Source organism: Paramormyrops kingsleyae, chromosome 2 (genome assembly GCF_048594095.1).
Source record: "Paramormyrops kingsleyae isolate MSU_618 chromosome 2, PKINGS_0.4, whole genome shotgun sequence".
NCBI classification, from domain to species: Eukaryota; Metazoa; Chordata; class Actinopteri; order Osteoglossiformes; family Mormyridae; genus Paramormyrops; species Paramormyrops kingsleyae.
In genome coordinates, this window is record NC_132798.1 from 40,849,672 (window position 1) to 40,872,759 (window position 23,088).

At 42.1% G+C, this 23,088-nt stretch overlaps 1 protein-coding gene across 3 annotated transcripts in view; it reads right to left on the reverse strand.

Annotated features, from left to right (window-relative positions):
• Positions 1 to 2,904: 2,904 nt before the first annotated feature.
• Positions 2,905 to 23,088, reverse strand: part of cltcl1 (clathrin, heavy chain-like 1) — a 61,709-nt gene continuing 41,525 nt past the window's right edge. The window contains exons 11-33 of one of the 3 annotated variants that reach the window (XM_072709124.1): positions 22,726 to 22,863; positions 22,113 to 22,277; positions 21,816 to 21,996; positions 21,180 to 21,343; positions 20,671 to 20,796; positions 19,644 to 19,786; positions 19,038 to 19,272; positions 18,754 to 18,876; positions 15,702 to 15,847; positions 13,028 to 13,211; positions 12,519 to 12,711; positions 11,671 to 11,828; positions 11,286 to 11,450; positions 10,965 to 11,072; positions 10,024 to 10,191; positions 9,793 to 9,942; positions 9,522 to 9,653; positions 9,096 to 9,206; positions 8,351 to 8,521; positions 7,687 to 7,908; positions 6,595 to 6,615; positions 4,722 to 4,797; positions 2,905 to 4,402 (exon numbers count right to left, since the gene is read on the reverse strand). In XM_072709124.1, the coding sequence (XP_072565225.1) occupies positions 4,287 to 4,402; positions 4,722 to 4,797; positions 6,595 to 6,615; positions 7,687 to 7,908; positions 8,351 to 8,521; positions 9,096 to 9,206; positions 9,522 to 9,653; positions 9,793 to 9,942; positions 10,024 to 10,191; positions 10,965 to 11,072; positions 11,286 to 11,450; positions 11,671 to 11,828; positions 12,519 to 12,711; positions 13,028 to 13,211; positions 15,702 to 15,847; positions 18,754 to 18,876; positions 19,038 to 19,272; positions 19,644 to 19,786; positions 20,671 to 20,796; positions 21,180 to 21,343; positions 21,816 to 21,996; positions 22,113 to 22,277; positions 22,726 to 22,863 (3,396 nt within the window). In that variant the 3' untranslated portion in view covers positions 2,905 to 4,286. Of the gene's footprint in view, positions 4,403 to 4,721; positions 4,798 to 6,588; positions 6,616 to 7,686; positions 7,909 to 8,350; positions 8,522 to 9,095; positions 9,207 to 9,521; positions 9,654 to 9,792; positions 9,943 to 10,023; positions 10,192 to 10,964; positions 11,073 to 11,285; positions 11,451 to 11,670; positions 11,829 to 12,518; positions 12,712 to 13,027; positions 13,212 to 15,701; positions 15,848 to 18,753; positions 18,877 to 19,037; positions 19,273 to 19,643; positions 19,787 to 20,670; positions 20,797 to 21,179; positions 21,344 to 21,815; positions 21,997 to 22,112; positions 22,278 to 22,725; positions 22,864 to 23,088 lie in introns of all 3 variants that reach the window. The other 2 variants (XM_023832275.2, XM_023832278.2) reach the window with 2 other exon arrangements.

Sequence of the window (23,088 nt, forward strand, 5' to 3'; positions counted from 1 at the left end):
GGGAAACATCTGAAGACTGTGTACAGGTTAGCCCAAAATGGAGGAGTGCGCTTTGTAACTTCATCCCCCGGAAATATTTGGCAACTATTCTTCTGCTGTAACACCGGACCGGTTACTACTCAGGTTTAGGTGGCGAAGCTAAGTGAAATTGAAACAGTATTCAACACCACATTTTATTTAATTTTCCAGGCAGCCATTTTAACCTTAGCACAACGCCCCTGGGCGTTTGTATAAAAAAGTTTAAATAACTGGGGGAAAATATTCAGATGAGAACCGCCTTTAATATAAGCACCCGACGACACACGGGCAATTGCATTTTCTTAGACACATACAGAGAACAAAGTTGTCACCCTCTTCTGGTTTATACCCGTAGGGGAAAATAGTACAGATGATCACAACCTGCTGAGCGGAGAGATGGGCGGGGGTCTCCTGCGATAAACTTTGCAGACAGGAAGGGCTGCGATAAAATTTGCCGAGCGGAAGGTTTGAAACGTATACGAAAATACGGGACAAATGGTTTTAGAATAATTATTTTTCAGGGTGCTGAAGCCCAACTAAATAGGCGCTAGGGGCGTCGGTCTGAGGAATTGTAACACTTATACACAAGCAAAGCGCCATAAATGCGCTGATTACAAGGGGACTTTTCCACGTCGGCATTGGGACCCTCTTCAGCCGTCTATGAAAGGCTGATCGCAGGATTTTTTATTTTTAAAAAAAACCTCAACCAAATTTCTTAAGACATTGAAATTGTCATGTCATGCTTCCTTCTGAGGCCCGTGGTGCTGAGACCCGAGGGGCGTGAACCTCAAAATTGCGCCCATTCATCGGCTGAAATGAATACAAACGGGCAAATTTACACGCATGTTTTCAATGCTTTCAGCTTTGTTTCATTGCTGTATACCTAATCAATGCACAAAGTTAATGAAGCACAACCTAGCGCATCACTTTTATATTGTAATGGCTAGATTTACACAGGAGTCATGGAAAATGTTCTGTAATTTTGAAAATTATCATCGTACTGAATGGAAATTTGGATTTTTTTAATGACACATTAACTTTGTGCTATATGAGGGGATAATAAAAATTGGCAAATTAAAAATCTTAAAAGTCCATTAATTAAAGGAATCAATTATCGATCAGAGCAGAGTAACAGTATGTGGTGATGCGGTTGGAAGGAAGGAAGGATGGATATCGCTCAATTCTTTACGTATAGCAGAAAAAAAACATTAATTCAGCACAATGTTTCCCAACCCAATCCTAAGGGACTCACAGATGGTCCATGTTTTTGCTCCCTCCCAGCACTCTGCCAAACAGTCCACATCTTTGCCCCGGTAGGGAGCTGGGATGGAGCAAAAATTTGGACTGTCTGTGGGTCCCAAAGGACCAGGTTGGGAGACACTGATTTAGTAAATCAAAGCTACTAGTTATGGTGCTGGCTGGCATTAACACTGAAACACAGTAGTAGCCAATTTCCACTTAACTGCACCCATCATGCCAGTGTCAGATATGTATTTTTTCCTCAAGAAGTGCATGTTTCATGCAGGACGCATCACAAGTTAAGTTCACTACAGTAGAAAGAAGATCTTTAACCTGAAGAATCGCACTGCCGTCTGGAAAGTGGCCCCCAGTGCAATCAGATGCCGGACAATCAGACTGAGAAACAGCTACTTCCCCAGATCTGTGGCTCTCAGACCCCGAACACCCTTCCCAACCCCCCAGAACTGTTCATTTTTCCACACATTACCTCCCCATTTTCAAAAAATACAGGAACTATTAACACACACTGCCACTAATATTTGCTTATTTATATTTTATATTAATTTTTTTCCTTGTGCATGTTATTGCTGTCTCTAGCTGGCACTTTATTTAGGAAGTACCTGTTTTTCTGACTTATCGTTTTAAAATTGCTGCACAAGAACTGTCAACAAAATGTCATTGCACTGCAGTATAATGACAGTAAAGCTCTCATCTCTTATCTCAGTATTCTTATTAATGAATATTCTTAGTGTTCAGGGATATGGCTGAGAAAATGAACTGAAATCAGAAAAGCTCTCATAGGTCGGCAGGGATGGGGGACAGAAACACAACAAAATGTTGCACAGCGAATGGCAGGAAACGAGAAGAACATGGATCCTGCCTGAGTGGCTGTAGAAGCTGCAAAGTGCTTTCAAACAGCTTTGGAAGCATAACTGTTCCCAGCAGATTCGCCGCATGGTTTTTCCCAGGCAGCCACATATCACTTCATCAGGCTTGTTACATAATGTTCCCACAAATTATTGATTCATCAAAACACCTATTTGAAAGTTTTTTGAGTTACACTAATATAAAATGTTTAAAGACATTGTGCTTCACACCAACATCAATTTCTCAAAACAAGATTTGCCTACTTTACACTGCCCATAGTTCATATCCATTTCTCCCACTAGAGGGCAGAGTACAACATCCACAAATTAGCATTTTCTCAGAACAAAAAGGCTTCATTATCACATTCTACATGAACCAAAGGGCATTTTATATATAGCACAAGGAGGAAGATTCCTTCCCATCCTCTGCAGAAAGTTTGAGTTTTTGAACCAATTAGTTACATAATACTGGAAGCTCTAGGAAAGACCAGCTCTTACAGAACGTGCCAGCTCAGATGGATGAGAGAAGGAAAATCAACAAACATCTTAAAAGGTTCTTCATTTTCCCATGTCCTCCTTTAATTCTATATATCACTTTCATTTCACATTACATGGTGAAAATTTCTGCATCTTTTTATCATTCTAACTCCCAGAGTAAATATTTTGTCAATGCAGTAACTGGTAACTAAACACAAGAACATTTCAACTTCGAGAGCTGAAACAGACTTTAAATGCTTCTAGCTTGGCCTGCAGGGAGAAAGTGGAATCTATGAAACAGAGACAATGTGTGTAAACTTTATTTCTCCTTCAGAAGGCATGACTTGTGCAGGAAGGGAAGGAAACACTTTATAGCTGAGAATCTGTTGAACCCAAATGTTTGGCCAACAGCAGGACGGAAGGAACCGCTGAAGAGCCCAGTCAGCAGAACTCCATAGCAGAGATGCGGTGGCAGGGGCACTGGCTGTCAATACAGGAGCTACATAACATTTTCAAGCCTGCTACTTAAAATTGAAAAAAGAAATCTGTTGACACGTGCTGAGTAATTTGTTTTTGTATTTGTTTTTTTTTTTAAAAATATTACTATGCTTAAGACTACAACAATGCACTATAGACAATACATATGGTTTTATATTATATTGGTGTTTGATTAATTAGGAATAGTAACATTTCATTACCTTAAATTATACATTTTCAGTACATTAAAATGATGATACTACTTTGGAAAAGTGGTACAGCGATATAATCCATTTATCCTGTATCTTATTTCTTCAACGCATTTGAACTATTTAAAATGTTCCTTGTGGCTCTACCTGACCCTTTCGTAAGAAAGGCTGAATTCTTCACAACACACATTTCAAGGGTCTTCTCACTACATCGGTAACACTTTCACCACATCTAAATTGTGCTCCTTTTTGCATCGTTACAGCTTTATACGGCTTGCCAGTACATGCACAAACAAGTACACTGTAAGTTCGCTACTCCTTGCTCAAGACTACCGTCCGCAGGACTGCAGAGCCCTGTACCATTAGTCAATGTGAGGGTCAGTATACTTCAGCCTGGCTCCCATGACTACTTGTGGCAACACTGTAGGGAAACAAAGACCAGCATGTGCCTCACTGTAGTGATGAGTGGCACTGCTGAAGAGGGACGTTGGCGTTATCTACATTCCACCATGCTTAGAACACGAAACTGAACTAACCCCTCCCCCCACATGTAGCACCTGCAGGAAGCTGATTAGTGTTGTTATTCTACCACAAAAACATAATGGGCATCCGCAGCAGGTCAATATGCAGTTATTCAAATGTCCAAAAAAAGAGAGGTGCAAACCAAGACTTACCCTCCCCATGATACAATGTACATATGGAGTATAAAGACCCTCCCACACAGTGTCATTTCAGAATCAGTGCTGCCAGCTCACAATTAACACGACAATGGGAAAGCCGCAGTATCCTTCAGGTGGAGTGTGACGGAGACTGGACAAGAGGATGGGCAGGGTAACGAGCACGCAGAAGCAGGCCGTGTCGCGACAGGAGCTGGGCATTGTCTTCATGCTGCGCGGAGCTGGCTTGGTGATAACAAAAAGGCGTGATGTGCTGTGTGAATCCCTAGCTTGCCATTGGATAGGTGAGGTTGATGTGGGCGGAGCAGGTGTGGGCCCCGCCTTCACATGTTGTAGCCATAGGTGGGCTGGGTGTACGGAGGTGCAGCATAGCCGTAACCTGGGTACCCAGGCTGGGGGGGCACAGTGCTTGGGCCAGCTGTCAACATCAGCTGCTGGCCTGTAGGATGAGGGTGGACATAACAGGAAGGTTACATGCCAGCAAAGACAGACACAGACACACTTAAGAAGCCTGTCTGGAATCATGGTGCTTTAAGTGGCCAACTTGATCACACATACACTCACAGCTGTAAGTGCATACAGCAACTCATGCAAGGCTCGGCCCTCAGTGTGTGCTATATCACTATTTATCACTTTCAAATCAGTAAATGCTGCATTTTCTGAGTTGAGCAGGAGCTGCCAGGTCCAAGTCAGCACAGAAGTGGAAGGAGCAGAGACTCGCCGGGCTGAAGGTAACCACGACAACATGACACACATACCAAACACAATGGGAGTGGGCTCTGTCACCTCCTCCTCAGTCTTCCTTTGGCTTTCTGAAGCTTCCAGTTTGTCTACCTGCAGGTGAAAAGGGAAGCTTGCTTCACTTGTGTGCCCCAGATGGCACATCTCCAGGTGTCCACAAAAGGAAAATGTGACTGCAGGACATGATGCTGCTTAAAGGTTTAGATAATTTCCCCCACAAATCTGCCAATCAAGTCAAAACTTCTATCCAGATAATCTGCTTATTTTCTTAACACATTTTAAAATACATACTATTCTAAATATTACTCAGTAGTTTACTGTAATATTTCAATGGAGACAACAGAAAAACGAAGCTCTAGTCACTCAGAATTATTAATAAGCTTGTGTGTACTAAGTAGTCTTAGGTCTTCATCATGAGCAACACCTCCAAACAAAAGGCAGGTCTAGTAAATAATTTAAAATAGCACTTAGGAGTTGACTTGATTGTTAAATTGAAGGGCAAATAAATGCTAAGAACCAGTAAGTGCCACTGAGCAGGCAAACAAAACACAGTTCTCAAAATTCCACAAAGACAGCCTGTAAGCCAGTGACTCAGCAATGCTGACATCCTGGGTCAATGACACAGTCACTCATTCTGCCAGAACAACTGGCAAGCACCATGTACAGCTCAAGCTTTTTAACAACATTACAAGACAACATTAATGCTGTAATATCATCCATCCATTATAGCAGCCGCTTAATCTCCACTGGGGTCGCAGGGGGCCGGAGCCTATCCCGGGAACAACGGGCGCCAATACAATGCAGGGCACAGACACTCACACTCACACTACAGAGCCAATTTAAACACGCCAATCAGTGCAAACTCCACACAGAAAGGACCAGGTGCTAACCACTGCACCACCATGCCACCTTAATGCCATAACACCACATCCAAATCACACTTAAACTCTATTGCAGTTCCCATGAATCGTTCCAAGAGAGACAAAAATAATCTTTCTATTACAGATGACAAGCACTCCAATCATGCAAATATGTATTTATATACACTAAACAAAATGAGATACTCCCCAGTAATCCATAAGAAAGCATATTTTAATGTGCTGGACAGTACCACTTCCTTGCAAAGTCATTTAAGTTAAGTACATGCAAGCAAATATCTTCTAAAACCAAAGTTAGCAGAAGCATTAAAATCGCAAAATATTAAAATAAATATGGTTTCTGATTTGACGGTGAAACCAAATAAGGCTTTTATACTGTTAATATGCTAACTTGATGGCATTTAGAAATGTCAAACTTCTCATGCTAGAGAAAAACAATTTCATTTTCAATCAAGATAATGATAAACAATAGTAATAAAGCAATTTTAAAAGTACTTAGCACTACCTGTACTCAATTTAAGTAATCATTATGTCAATTCAAGCAATCTTAAATGTTTTTTTAATAACAAAGAAAATCAGTTTTATTTGGGGGTGGCGGGTGTGCTGGAACCAGGTGGCTAACACATTTTACAATTTCACAGCGCTTTCCCAGTTTATGATTACAAATGGGACTCCCGTACATGAAAAATAAGTGCCAGAGATCTGGTCTGAGATGGATGCTCCAGTGATGTTTTTATGGGGACAGGGACAGATTTCCCTACAGGACTGTCTGAAACACTTTGGGTGTGACAGCAGTGCTTGTAGAATTAGTGTAAACACTCCTTAAAGATGCATTCAGTTACTGCAAAGGGCCAAGACAACTTGTTAAAACTGAAGCAAGGCTGACACATGTGTTAGAAGAGCATCATAGTTAGACATTCACTATAACTACAGGTAGGTTCCTATATCAGAAACCTAGATCTATGTTACGACAGCAAAAGGAGGAGAAAAATTAAAAGGCAGAGACCGTCACCTTCGCCGCAATCAGATCGACCTGTAAGAAAATCCAGAGTCAGGATCCTCACAGCGCCAGCATCAGTTTTTTTTTCTGTGTTATTCTGTTGTTTTTTAAACATTGTCCTCCATGAAGGATCACAGGGTTTCACAAAGACACTTAAAATTACATAAAATGGAGTTTTGCCAATGGACTGTGAAACTGTCTTCTTGCAGCAAAAGAATCAATGTAGTTCTACAAAACCCATTTTAAAACCACATTCACAGCTGAGATGAGTGCAGTCCTGAAGATTAGACACCATGCCTTTTTCTGGAAGTTCCTACGGTTGTAATGCAAACCAACTGAAGGCAGACTGAAAGGGAATATAGACACAGTGCTAATAGTCACATTACTTTTGGGAACAATTTTTTGGCTATAATTACAGTATAAGCTTCCAGAACCCGATACTATATAACCAGCTGGAACATAGATGGATAAATATGTCAGTGTGCACTATTCTCCTTCTTATTTGTCTGAGGTCCGATACACCCCACACAATGTTCCCAAGCTCTCTTTGCCTTTTACAGTTCGTATAAAATAAGCAAAGAAAGGTATCTACACTGGCTTCCATTTTCTAGATCACACACAATAATCCACGGAAGTCATTAATCATTATAGATTAAATAAAACCATCACATCCACTCTGAAAATAGCAGACATGACTATCTCATCTGAAAGGCCAACATGTACAATACGTACTGAATGGATGTTAAGAGACACCCGTCTGGCTTCCAGACCAAACCGTGAATTAGACACTACAGAAAGCAAAACATCCGTGAAGACGACAAAAAAGCAATTCAAAATCCAAAAGCATGCCTCTCTATCACTGCACCCACACAGGACTAAACTGACAGAACGTATCAGTAGTAAGTGGTGGGAATATTGTCATATATTACATTTTAAGTCATAAATAAACACGCTACCTGCAAATGAACAATATTTTTGGAGATGACCCTACATTTATTTTGACCAAATAAAAAAAAAAAAAATAATAAATCAACAAAACCTGAGGCTATTGTTATGTGGCCACTGCACGGCAGCCTGGGTAGTGTTCCAGATCTTCAGACTCACCTTAGTCAAGTACTCCCTCATCACCTGGATGAAGTAGGGCATGGCGAAATCCATGATGCGGTGCCTCCAGGCCAGCTCCAGCACCACGTCCGGGTGCAGCAGGTCGTAGGAGGCGAAGAGGCAGGCCGCAAAGCACTCCTTCTTGCCCTCCTCCAGGAACCACTGCAGGAGCTTCTCTGCCAGTTCTGAGTCCTTGGACTCGGCCGCGTAAAGCATGGCATCCTGGGACAAGTGGGCAGGTGTGAGGTCATTATAGCATGGCTAGAATGTTTGATGAAGTAGTTTAAACGTTTACAAAGGCTTATAGGATTTAAGTTTATTTTTGACATTATTAGCATGCATTTTGTAACAGGCCTGTGATAACAGTCAACAGGTTAGCACTGAGGTAAATACTTCTGCATGATAATATGCATAATAGTCTTGGCTAGCACAGTTAGCAGGCTAGCATCCTAGGACAAGTCTACAGTCAGCTAGGATAATGTGGTCTGAAAAGGGGTATATGATGCGTTTCAGGAACCTTTTTAATAATTAGAGAAATGACTTACAGGTCTAAAAAATCATTAAGAAAACAGAAACCAGAAGAAGCATCAATGCTGACACAGCATTAAAGCGGCGAATCCCCTGAAAGGTGGTCCTCTGAGGGCTCCCCTGACTGGCGGCCCACCTTGTATAGTCGGTCCTTCTTGCACAGCTCCACGCTCTGTTTCCAACGGTTGTTGCCCTTGTAGAGGTATGCGGCAATACGGCGGAACTCAATCAGCTCGTGCTTCTCCAGCCTCTGCGCCAGGCTGATGTTGTCAAAGTTATCGTACGCATCGATGGAGGCCCTCAGACCCTGAAAAGGCAACCATGCAAATGGTTTGGACATGCATAACCTCCTGAGACCCCACCCATTCATTTATGTCAATTGTAGTGGACATTTATTTTTGCATCTATCTTTTCACTGATTTTAGGAAACGTATTTATTCCTGTTGTACACTAAAGAGGACATGCTGTGAAATTAAAAATAAAAAAAAAATTGTAAAAATCTAAATTGTAAGATGTCTTATTTCCTCCAAAGACAAATAACCTAAAATTGAAGGACACTTTCTTCCTTGGGTCTCAGGAGGATATAGACCAGCAAACCAGAGTGGTCCACATAATATTTATCATGTGGAGACCTTTATTAACTCCAAAGCACAAACAATTCTCATAATGGGGGGTGGGATGACATTCAGTACAGTCATCACTGTATGATGAGGAACAGAAGACACACATTTTAACACTTTCTTTTTTTGCAATTTATGAAATGGACCAGACTGATTTAGCCATAGAATTTCAGGTCAGAAGAGGCCAAAACAGGGACTGCTGAACATTCCTGAGACAGACTGAGCCCAAACAGAGCCTTGGGCTTGAGAGCAGCAAGTCACCTGGAAGTCCTCCTCCTCTGTAAGGAGCATGTTTAAGGCCTCGTTGACCCCTTTGTTGTTGTGGCTCTGCACAGACCGGAGATAAGGCTTGACGAGCTTCAGCTGGTCCATCTGTTAGGCATGGACAAAAAAAACCATGTTAAGATTGTTGGTAAGTTGATCTACATCCATTTCTTTGACCTGAGAACAGAGCCCTTGTAATGTATTGGCTGACATCCCCTCACACACCACCTTCCCAGTGTGATCTATAACAGAGCTCATCAGCAAATTGTTCAGAGAACAGAAAGTCAGTTCCAGCGGACGACCTTAGGAGAAACAAGACCAGCTTGAACGTAGCTTTTCACAGTGTGCTGACTGACAATTCAGCTGAAAGCACTGTGCCCCCACCCCCCTTCCTCCCCCCCATTGCCACTGTATGCTCCCTACCTTGGAGAAGAAAGCAACAGCTCTCGTGTGGTCCAGCCGAGGAGAAAGGACAGCCAGCAGGTCATTTATCAGGAGGGGCTTATAGTCCAGGTAGAACTGCAGGGCCTTATAGTACAGCTCCACATTAGCCACCTGTAAAGGGATACAGACCACAAATCAATACAACACCACTATTATTATTATCATTATTATTATTATCATCAATATGGTAGGATTTATGTCTCTGACTTGCAGTGCTTACAGTGCGACTTTGTGCAGGGTGTCAGCTCACCTTGGTGATGATGTCCTTGAACTGGCCCTCTTTCCAGCCATCAGTGGGGTGGTTCATCATGGTGATGACTGCATTGTCATACTCTTCATACTTGTCGTAGAGGAAGACAAGCTCCCCCCACAGGTGTGCTTGTTCCGCAGCACGGAGCACCTGGTCAGCAATGTTGACAATAAGTTGACATTGATAATTAGTAAGACGCCCATCATAGCTCGCCTGCTTCTAGGACGGTACCTTGGGGATGTTGACCCGGGACCAGAAGAGCTCCAGGTGCTCCCTCATCTTCTGCGGTTTGAACTTTGAGTAGAGGATGGCCAGCTCTGTGAACATGCCCATATGGGCACGTTCCAGGCCTAGTGCTGCTTCCAGCAGAGCTATCAGCTCTTCAAAGTATCCCCGGTCCTGGAAGATGAGACAAGGCACAACCCCTTTAAGGTCTAAGGAGGGTGTCTGGTCCAGAGTGTCTTACTGATCACACTTCTGTATATGTTGATTGCCTTTGACTAGGTGCACTACCTATGCATTCCCTAAGAATCACTCTTTGCTAGTGTTTGGCCTTTATTCTCAGACAACCAACTACAGTACACTATTACAATCACACCTCGGCAAAAACTGGCTGATGACTGACTGCACTCCTCTGAGGCAGAGTGTGTCACTCCGAAAACCTATTTACAGCACACAGACTGGCCAAGACCTTTGCATCTACAGTACTTACAGCACACAGACTGGCCAAGACCTTTGCATCTACAGTACTTACAGCACACAGACTGGCCAAGACCTTTGCATCTACAGTACTTACAGCACACAGACTGGCCAAGACCTTTGCATCTACAGTACTTACAGCACACAGACTGGCCAAGACCTTTGCATCTACAGTACTTACAGCACACAGACTGGCCAAGACCTTTGCATCTACAGTACTTACAGCACACAGACTGGCCAAGACCTTTGCATCTACAGTACTTACAGCACACAGACTGGCCAAGACCTTTGCATCTACAGTACTTACAGCACACAGACTGGCCAAGACCTTTGCATCTACAGTACTCATTCTAATTGCACTTATTGTGCTGTAGTACATGCATTAACACAAGAGATTCTAAATATTACAGCAACATAGTTCTAAAAGCAAGGAAGTTGCATCTTGGTAGTGCCAATATGAGCTGCCAGCATACCTGATAATAAGTAATGAGCTCCTCCAGTTCATCGGCGTGGATGACGATGTGGAGGCCGCAAATCTGGGCCAGCCGGAACTCTGTGCCATCCACACAGGCAAAGCACACCTAGTGCAGGAGAGCCCATGTGAAGCCAGATAATGTACAACATTCATCTGTCACATCACAACACAACACAACACCCATGCAAGTCTGATAGGGTTTGGTAGAAATGAAAACCCAAGGGATTTAGGGATGGGATACTAACAGTTGTTTCACAGCCTGAAGGGTTGTGTGTGTGGAGGGGGGGGGGGGCATCGAAAGAGCAGGGGGAGGACTTACTTCCTTCCAGGTGCGAGTGCTGTTGGCCTTGCGAGCGCTGTCAACGGCTGCCTGGTATTCACCCAGGTGCACCAGTGTGGAGGCCAGCCGGGCAAAGTTGGACACATTGTTGTACAGGAGCTTGGCTGCGTCATACATGCCGTCGTCATAGCAGCGGTCTCCCACCTGCAGTGTGGGAGGAGAAGTCAGTCTCACAGGCTAAAGGGGATCCATGTGAAGCTGGACAACCACAACTGTCCCAGGCATGCGGCAACCCCTGTCATGAGACTATAATTTGTTCGGTATGAATGGAATAAAACAAAAACAAAGACTCAAGGCGACACACGACATGTAGCCCAAGTGATTCAGGATACTTTCAAAGAGTCTGGCCAGGGTAAGGTCATACCTGCTGGATGTGAGCATTGTTGGGGCCGCTCACAAACTCCTCAAGCTCTGACAGTCGGTTGGTCTTTGCCAGGGCAAAGATCAGCTCCGTCTCCACGTAGGACTCCCTTGCCTTCTTGCGAGCCATTTGCAGGAACTTCACCAGGTCCTCCCAGTTATCTGAGGAGTCAGAAAACAACTTAGTCTCCCAGTCCATATTCCAAAATAGAAAATACAGTTGTATTTTCTTTTCATATTTGTATATGAAATATCAACGACACAATGAGTCTCCAAATCTCTTTCACATATCGATTGACTGAAGTTGAAAAATCTGCCAAATGCAGTTTACTAAAGTCAGCCAAATGTGATTTTCAGATCAGAGTCAGCTGTCTCCCTGCATAAAGCCAGCAAACAGGTATGTTTGTATCTTTCCTGCGGTCTCTTCACAAACATGATTAATTATCCTGACATCACGAGAATGACAAGTGCCTTCCTCATCTATGAGAACCATCACCACCATTAAACCATGATCATTAAACTTGTGCACAGATGGGTAACTGCAGCCAGAGAGTGTTTAAGAAGGACTGAAGAGAAACAGCACTTATATACCAGTAATACACACAATTCAACTGTTTTCTATAAAGTTTTAAACATTCCCTGCCACCGATATCCATAGTTATCAGCTTGACACTTCTATTCACACAGATGGTGAACATTTAATGCTATTTGTGTTTGTAGGCACCAGAACTTCTCACATATATTTTCAGAGTTCCCAGCAGAATTATACACATGTAAAAAGCAGAAGAATTCTCCTGATCCTTCAGGATTGTGCCACAGACTGAGCTAAGGGGTCCCACTGCAGCTCCTTACTGTTTCGGCTTGCCGCGCTGACCACCTCCATGTAAGCAGAGGGATCATCTGCCTTGATGTAGGAGTCGATGGCCTCCTTGACCAGCTCCTTCTGCAGCTGTGCGCGGCCCAGCTGGCTCCAAACAGCAGGCTCATTGCAGCGCTCGGCGAACTCATAGGCCCGATCGAGATTCCCAATGTGCTCAATCAGAACCTGAAAGCCAAAGAGTAGCAGCAAAGAGGCATTCAAACTACAAAGATGTGCGACCAAATGCAGAACAATCAGTAGTCACCACTTCATTTAAGCTCCAAAAAAAGGCAGCCACATGATGACTGTGGTATCTCAGTACAATGATGCTTTTAACACTGTCATGATAAACACTGAGGCTCTGATTACTTTTCTTTTTTCACATATTTCCACCTCAGATGTTTCAAACATAAGGTAGCACACGCATATGCAGGTGCATACAAAAGCATGACTCGAGAGACCATAACTGCATGCTCTACTGGAAGAAGCATTTCATTTTTACCTGGATGGCAGATGTGTTGACATCGAACTTGCGGAAGATGGCAAACGCTTCCTCAAACAGCTCGTTGCTGATGGCGATGTTGGCAATGTCAGGGGCATCATAGTTGTCCAGCCTGTTGATGTATTCCATCACACGGGTACGATCGGCTTTGATGGCTGTCAGGATGAGGAGATTCTGCAGGTTCCTGTCACATTAAGAAAAAAATGTTAGATGTTAACTGAATACAGTAAAATCCAGTTATAATGGACTTCAAGGGACCTGGCAAAACAGTACGTTATATCCAAAGTCCGTTATGTCCAGAGTTGCTGTATGCCCAGAACACAACTACATGACACACCACAGCAGACACACTTGTGCTATAGATTATTATATTGTACATGTAGTAATCCAACTTTACCTGACTAGATGCGTGACTATTAATAATCCCGACTACGTACGTATCTACGCTGGATATCACCGGCACGCCACGCGCCTTGTAGGCGGAGCCTGCATGTCCGTTATAGCCGAACAAAACTACAGCTAAAAGCGGCCCTGGGGACCAAATTGTTTGTCCGTTATAAGCGAAATTCCATTATATGCGAGTCCGCTATATCCGATGCTTCTTCTGCATGTTCTTAAAGGCACACGGCCGGGACCAGCGGACCTTGTCCATAGGTAGGGTTGTTACTTATTGGTTATATTAATATTCGAGTAATCTACCAATTAATTTGACGGATAAAAAGAGTGTGTATATGGTAGGTGTATATATACAGAACCCCCCCTATTATTGGCACGCCTTGTAAAAATTAGAAAGAAGGGTTAGAAAAAAAAAAAAATCACTGTTTGCTGAAGTACCTGTAACTTAACAGCATCCAATTTCAATGGGAGACATGCTTCAGTTACATATGCCAAGGGTGCCAACAACTGTGGCACATGTGCTTTTATTAAGAATATTTTTTTCTTGATTTGTTTTTCTTTGAATAAACTTGTTTCAATAAATAGTGATTTTTTTTCTAAACCTGTAGCACTGTATATACACACACACACACACAGGGTTCCGCTAATCCTGTAACCGCTAATTAGTGAAGGGTGACTGTTAATTAGCTGTTGGCTGACTGTGTAAACACAATACGTGATTGGTTGATAGCCTGTTGCATTTAAGGTAGTCTGGGCTAAATGTAAGTGAAGGAAGATAAAGTCCATTTAAATTGGGGTACCCTGAACTAAGCAGAGAACTGCGGGTGTATCAAAAAGCTGGATTTCTTGCTTAATTGCATTACTTGTCGGATTTCAGGCACCTTAGTTTAAATGGACTACCTTAAATAAGTTATCCAGCTAAGCAAGAAATCCTGTTATGGCCCCTGGTTATTTTCCTTTATTTTCTGGGTTCTGATTGACCAATAAAGAGCTGAGACCATCCTTACTAGTTCTGGGTAAACGGTGCCATGTTTGTAGTCCCCAAGTGGCATCACTGAGGCCAAAATGTCAGCATGAGCCAATCACGCAATAGGATTCCTCTGACAATAACGCTTTCATCTTGGAAATGAAATATCACCAAAAGAAAATCTATTCTGGAGACTCTACAGAATCCAACGATCGCCACCTGGGTACATCCTAAATATCCCCAGGTAATCACTCCAGCCTTGTGGAACCAAATTGTTAAATAGGTCAGAATTTTATGTATCAGAGCCCAAAACCAAACCAAAGCTAAATTCATAATAAAAGTTGGTGGTTATTGTTAGCTTCCACTAGGGCTGAACAACTAAAGAAAATATCTAATTGCAATTTTTCTAACAGATATTCCAATTACGATATGATTTGCAATATAATTAAAAAATCAAGCTTCAGTTCAATATTTGATGTGTAACAGATTAAAAACAGATGATGCAGCATTTCCACATGAAATACCAAAGTATTAACTGGTCTATATTGTAATGCAAGGATGAAAACTTTATGATATGAATTGCCTCCAACATATATTGATTACTTTTTTACACAAAACAATTATCACAAAAGCTATGACTGTTAAGTTAAATCAAGCAATAATTTAAAAAATGGAACTATTTCAGTAAGAAGACAAACAACAGCAATCCTGCAGCTAATGCTGCTTGGACCCTAGTAACAGAACCTTTAAGTAAACAATCTCTGACCATGAAATTGGTAGGCAGTTCATTTATAACTCAGCAGCACAATCAATATTTTTTCACAACGTTTTCCTTGATTGGTGAGAATGACTGGCATGCGAGTAGCATGGCACTTCTGATTGGTGAGAATGACTGTCACACAAGGAGGACGGAGTGAATCTGTACAGCTATTCTCGAGGCAGTTATAAACCCTAGGTCAGACATGCTATATAATGCATATCATAAATCAAAGTCTTTGCGATTTACTAATCACATTGTTTCAAATCGCAATTTTGATTTGAAATTGATAGATTGTTCACCCCTAGCTTTCGCTAAATTTTGTTGTGGTTCATTGGTTTAATGTTATGAAATTCAACTTTGGAATTAATATATTAGCAGTCATTACTTTTCGGTCAGCAGAGCCCACCACTGTGTGTATGCATAATATTAATAACAATAATAATAATAATAATAATAATAACAACAACAACAACGACAACAACAACACCACCAAAGTGAGCTAAACATTAAAAGCACTAAAATAAGGATTAGACATGAAACCAACAACTAACCTGTGCTCGCTGAAGACAGAGTTATCTAGGACGATCTTCTCCAGCAGTTCAATCAGCTCATTAGGCAGGTCAGCAGTCATGAAGGCCTTTACAGAGACGGATACCTCCTCAGGGTCCTGGGTCTCAGAAAGTGCTGTTTGGACTACCTGAGGAGGTCAGAGCAGGGGCAGAATTTAAACATTCAGACTCCCAAACAAATAAACCTATAATTATAACAATAATACAATACAGCTATTGTAATATCATTCATCATCACGTTCAAGGTCTCAGTTATTGCTTATGACAGCCAATAATAACCAGTGATGGAAAAAAAAACCTACACTACTTTCACTGTAATGGTCATTGCAATAGTCAAAATGAACTCCTATGTAACAAAACTCCTATCACAATGCATCCTCATAAACAGATGGCATTGAGACCAGCCTCCTCAGAAATATACACTATATATACAAAAGTATTGGGACACCTGGCCATTACATCTACAGGAACTTTCATGACCTCCCATTCTAAATCCATAGGCATCAGTATGGAGTTGGTCCCCGCTTTGTAGTTATAACAGCGGCCAGCCTTCTGGGAGGGCTTTCCACAACATTTTGGAGTGTGACTGTGGGAATTTTTACACATTCATCCAGAAGAGCATTTGTGAGGTCAAGCACTGATGTTGGATGTGAAGGCCTGACTCGCGATCTCCATTCAAGTTCCTCGTTGAGGTCAAGGGCTCTATGAGGGCCAATCAAGTTCTTCCACACCAAAGTTACCCAACCATGAGTTTATTGACTTTGCTTTGTGCACTGGGGTACAGTCATGCTGGAAAAGAAAACGGCCTTCCCGCAAACTGTTTCCACAAAGTTGGAAGCACAGATTGTCCAAAATGTCTTAGCATGTTGAAGCATTAAAAGTTCCCTTCACTGGAACTAGGGGGCCTAGCCAAACCCCTGAAAAACAACCCCATGCAGACTGGCAGGTAACATTTTCTTTGTATCTGCCAAACCCAAACTTGTCCATCAGACTGCCAGACAGAGAAGCATGACTTCTCACTCCATGGAACACATTTCCATTGCTTCAGAGTGCAGTGGCGATGTGCTTTATACCACACCATCCAACGCTTGGCATTGCACTTGGTGATGTGAGGCTTGTATACAGCTGCTCAGCCACCGAAGCCCATTCCATGAAGCTCCCACTGCACAGTTTTTGTGATGGGGTTCATTTCAGAGGAAGTTTGAAACTTTGTAGTTATTAAATCAGAGAGTGTTGTTGACTTACACATTATATGCGTCAGTATTCCACGAACCCGCTCTGTCACTTGACGTGGTCAGCCACTTTGTGGCCGAGTCTGTTGTTCCTAAACGCCTCCACTACATATATTCAACTTACAATACTACAACTTAAAGCAGACTGTGGAATATCTAGCAGGGAAGAAATTTCACGAACTGACTTATTGCAAAGGTGGCATCCTATGACAGTATCATGCTTGAATTCAATGAACTCTTCAGATTGACCCATTCTTTCATAACTGCTTGTAAACTTGCCTGCATGGCTCGGTGCTTAATTTTATACACCTGTGGCAATGGGTTTGAATGAAACACTAGAATTCAATGATTAAGACGCAAGTCCCAGTAATTTTGTTCATATAGTGCAGTGGTTCCCAAACTGGGGGCATGCCCCCCTAGAGGGGCGCAGAGGTATTGCGGGGGGGTGCACCAATGGGATAGCCTCAGGGGCATGTGCCACCCTAAAATAATCTCTTCACAGACTGGATGAGTAAATACATAAAGCAGCGCAACATTACAGTAACTATCAATAAACGAACCACTAACTTACGTGTACTATTAGAGCATTTATGTCATTTATTTTACCAGGTAAATTAACTGAAAACCAGTTCTCACTGCTTTACGTGATATTCGGGAGAAATAGCAGATAACGTATAGGAACTTCCTGGGATACAAACGTCATACAAACGATACGTTCTTCAGCCAATAAGGGCAAAGTTGTGTCGTCACGGAGGCTGTTCCAGTTTGTTCAGCCGGCTGAGAGGTGCTGTACGATCTGTCTTAATTGTCGTCTTGCTCCTGCAAGGTTTTTGTACCATGTGACATGGTGACGCGTGACGACGTTTTGCAGCGCCAGACAAAAAAAATCTAACCATATCATGAAAAACAAGGTTTAAAATTTTCTACATGAAGTGCAGGGAGACTATCAATTAATGGGTATGATTTAGTGTTGTTTTGTGCTATAGTATAGGCTGAAACCTGCGGTTATCATTAAAAACAAAATGCGGTAAACGTAAGACAAACTTTAATTTGTGTACGCCAATGAATATTAATAGGAATGTTAAATCTGCATTTGCATGATTTCAAACTTGTGCTGGACTTTTATTTTTAATTGATTGCTCTTTTTTCTCCCACAGTGGTGAAATTGCACCATTTGTATTTTGTAATTGTATTTGTTTCGCTCAATTAGAAAAGGGAGTTGTATTTCAAATAAAGTTTGAATCTGAACCTGTGTAGTTTGAATGGGGGGGCTCAATAATATTCCTATCTAGAAAAGGGGGGCCATGCAGAGAAAGTTTGGGAACCACTGATATAGTGTATCAAGGGATAATTTGGATTAATACTGAGTTACTTCAGTAATTCGAAGCTCCGATAAACATTTAAGACTAAATGTTACCTTGAAACTGCTAGAAGTGTAAGAAATGAAAGGGACAACTTATTTATGGTCAGCAATAGTTGTTTTATCATTATAGCATGAGTGTTTAACCCATTTAACATGATTTATTGATGAAATTATGTTTTAAAATGTAAATTACGACAATAGGTCTTGGATAGATTCAATTCTGTGGATACATAATGTTGACGCCTTTCAGACGCATGAACCAGATCCTGTGGTGACAAATGACAAAGACCTGGATCCCTGAAACCTGTTGTGCTGAAAGTCATCCATACTACCTATCAATGTATCATATCCATCCAGCAATAGGTTTTTCTTTGCCCCTCCCACCACTGGAAGTCTTGTTCGAAGTTCTCTCGTACAGTTCTCACAGGATGGGAATTACCTGATCAATTAGCTGCCGCCTGAATGGGTTGTTCTCCTCCAGCACATTGGCCCACAGTTCTGGATCTTTCCGACGCACAAGATAGCGAGCCTCGCTCTTAAACAGGGAGTTCTCATTGCAAACCTAAACAGGTGACAACAGAAGGAAGCAGGAATATGCTGACACAGGCCTCTTCTAACAGTCATTTAACCTTTTAATTTGTATTGAAAGGGAATTCACTATATGAACCATAAATACAACCAACTAGTAGGTAATGACTGTTGAGTGGAGACAAGGGTACAGACCTTGATGAGCTCCAAGTCACACTGGCCTCTCTCATAGGCCACGCAGGCCAGGTGGGGGTCACGCTTCTCACAGTACTTGCCCACCACAGCACTGTCATAGAACGGGTTCTCCCTCAGGAAGCGCTCGGGATTGTTGTTGCTGTCAATGTAAATCTTGGCCAGTGCATTGTGGGTAGCGGGCTCCTCACAGCCTTCATGGATCCTGGATTCCAGCCATGGCAGCAGTAGTTTCAGCCTTTGACAGAAAACAAAGACACTATTGTCCACAATCTCGAGGAACATCCACAATGGTGTAAAATTCTGTGAGTCCAGTTCTAAATGTGTTTAATCTATATCTAAAAAAAACCTTGCAAAGAAAATAGCTGCTACTAATTAATACAGAAGTACCTGAATCTGCAAGGACCTTTTAGGTTAACTTCCTACAGTCAGATTTCTTAACTAACATCCTACTGCTGTTAGCCACTAGTCTTCAGGTCAAGGTGGTGGAGACATGTAAAGCCCACTGCTTCCTGTTAATCAAAAGTCATAACCCTGGACATAAAAGCAGAGAAGGCTAAAAACTATCAATATTAGTACTGGAGGGTTATTTTTTAATCCACTGTTTACCGGTTTCTCTTCTCAACCTCGGCCACCAGCTCATCAGTAGAGAACTGCCCCCGCACCACCATGATGAGATTCTTGATCACATCTTCAGAGCAGTCCACATCGAGTAGTCCTCCAATAACCACAGGCAGGCGGCTGGGGTTCACCTACCAAACCAAAAGCATTCACATCAGCAACCTCCTCCTTCCAAGCTCTACACACTGATCTTTCATAACCACTATTCAAGGACATGGTCAACTGTGAGCCTGGGCCATATATTTCAGGTAGCACAAGGTAGAGGATACTTTGGAGGGGATGCAAACATATAGAAGGGCACACATACAATCATACACTGAGGGCAATTTAGAACCAATTCAGTTAAAGGCATGTTTTTTTGAAAGTCACAAAGAATTCAACTATAGCATTAACAATAGAGCTTGAGGCATCAGAAAATGCTAAGCTTTTCTTTGAAGATAATTTACCTGAAATTTGCATTTAGGAAACCTTACAGTATCTATTTCTGCACACAACAGTATTCTAACGCAGTGTTTGCCCTGATAAAGCCCTTAAGCAGTGACAATGCAAACACTGAAACAAAATTTGCTTAAAGGGTTATTTTAAAATACAATGAAACTGCATTTACACAGATGAGAAAATTTGTATCATTATCTCCCCGTCGTTCATTTATTGGTAGACATAGCATGTCTTGTTAATATCCAGCTTCTTTGCATGTCAGGGAAAATTTCTCACCTTGTGGGCTACAATGGCTGCAAAAAAAACGCTGATATATTTGAAAACCCATGACAATGGGATGAGATGCAATGATTGACCAAGACATGTCACATGACCAAGACAAATCAAAGGCATAATCATTTATAATGAACTAATGCAAATACCCATTCTTCCTATAATTGAACCGTCTGGCGATATTCACCTGGTTGATTTCAGGCTAATGCTACACACTGATGACTTATATTGTGTTAGGAGAAACGCAACTTCCTCCTGGTGTAATATGGCAGTTGTTGTGTCATGTTCTGATGGCCACTTTTACCTTCTGCACATAGATCTCAATGTACTTCTGCAGGTTGTTGCGGTACAGGTACAGGACGAGGTCATGGACAAAGTCAAATCGGTCACACACTATGATTAAAGGCAGCTGGTCAGTCAACTTGGCCTCCTAAAAGCAAACATAAAACAGGATATGGTCAAGTGACAACCCCGCAATTTAAGATGTCAGGTTAAATGAGAAAGGCAACAAGAACAATCATCTGCATCAAATGTGCAACAAGTGTGTCATTTTAAGTTTTGTCTCCATATTCTCACAATTAAAGTACCAATGCTGGCAATAAGGTATTAAGTAGACTTGTCATTATGAAGCTTCATTGCCCTGCCTTTCCCATAATCCTTAGCGCTGGCACTATGACTGTAATCAAAGAAGGTCTCACAGCTTGAAATGCTCCAGCAAATAATATTCCATCCAAGGACCTGCCAATCATGTAAATCACTCCGGATAAAGAGCACCTTCAAAAAAACAATAGTTGGCAGTTTGAAATTTGGTACCTTGAGGAAGTTTTTGACTCGATCAGCATCGTAACAGTTGCTCTCACGACAGATCCTCTCTACTTCTTTGATCTGGCCTGTTTTGCACGCAGCTTGGATGTATTTGAAGTGGACGTCAGCATCCTGGCTGAAGTTGACGATAGAACCAAGGAAGTAGAACAGCCCTAAAAACAAGAGAAAGATTAGCCAAGTTCTCTCAATCAATAGTAAAAGAATCTGTTTCCACAGTAACGGGAAAACAAAAGAAAGTAATGACAGGATCCAGCCACTTAGTCCTGCTCTTCCTATGATGGTTTTTCAGAGACTTTTGATTGTTTGTCTCCACTACAAATCACAAAAACAAACTCCAAACCTTATAGAATTATCAAACTGTCAGTTTTAATCTTTCACAAGTCACCTGGTTCAACTTGCAGAAGTTGAATAATAGTAGGTGTTTTTTTTTAGAGAGATATAAGACTAATATTTATTCTATATACAGAAATTTTAAGAGAATACTGTCTAACGACATCTAAGTCATTGGTTGCTACGACAACACAGTTTGGCCATAACATTAGCTACTTTTCAATAATGGTCCACTCTCTTTAAACATGCATGTCGCATTTGACCTCCACACAGGAGGCATGCGACAGCCCTCACCCTCATAACTCTTGAAGGATTCAAAGAGCTCCACCAGTGCCTGTGTGCCGAGCTGCTCGTGGTACTTAGATGCGACTTGAACACAGAGCTGCAGGTTCTGCCTGATGTTGGCCGACAGCATGGCTCTCAGGCACTCCAGGGAGTCGTCCACTGACAGAGAGCCAAAGAAGTTCACCAGCCACTGTAAAAAGATGGGGGGAGAATATTACATATAATGTGGTCAGACATACCAACAGATCAATGGGAACATATACCCTCATTATTATGGCAAACGTATGCCATGCCACAGGTCCTGACCTCAGGGTTGAGCAGGTGTGTGTGGACCACAGCACGCTTGATGTCGTATAGGTCACTGTAGTGCTCCAGCGCCCTCTGTAGCAGACCAGCTTTCTCACACAGCTGGGCGATGTGGGCACGGTCGTAGTGTGTGAACATCTGGTTCCCCAAGATGGCATCAGCCACCTGTTCTCCCAAACAAACAAACAAACAAACATGTACAACCACCAGAATCACAGGTACTCAGCACTTCATCATAAAAACGCTATCATTATCATTTTAAAAAAGCACACACATTCCATCCTTAAAAATCAGATCTCACAATCACCTGTCACAAATCATAGACAACACAAACACAGACGTGTCACGGGAATAAAACGTTTGGATTGGGTGCATACATTTTCAGTACACAAAACAGAGGACATTAAAAGACAATGCATAAATAAAATAAGCACAGAAAAAATAAAGGAAACAGGAAAAATAACTGCTATGCACATACAACATAACCCGATGGTCTGATTCCTCACTGCTGTGATGAGTGGGGTCCTACCATCCCATCTCAGTGCTGAATTTGATTTGCATGTGTGCTTGCATGTAAACAGCGTGAGTAGCGACAGAACCCACAAGGCCGTACCTGTGGGGCATGGATGAGATTCATTTCCAGAAGCCGGGTCTGCAGATGGCCCTCGGTAGGCCTGTTGTTCTTTAGCGCATCAAGCAAGAAGGAGGTGCACTGCTGGACCAGGCTGCTCTCCATAAAAACGTCCACGATCTGGGCAAACAGGCAAACACACGCAGACACGCAGGCAGAGCATAGGGAGATTACAAGAGGGTTCCATATGCTAACAAATGTTTGACTCTTTCATGACTGAGAGCTGAGCTGAGAAAATGCATTACCCTTTTTACTTCATTTAACCCCTGATATAAGCCTCTACTTTCAACTGCATGAGGTTTCATCACGTTATTTTTATTTATGTTGTTAATTGGGGACTATCAA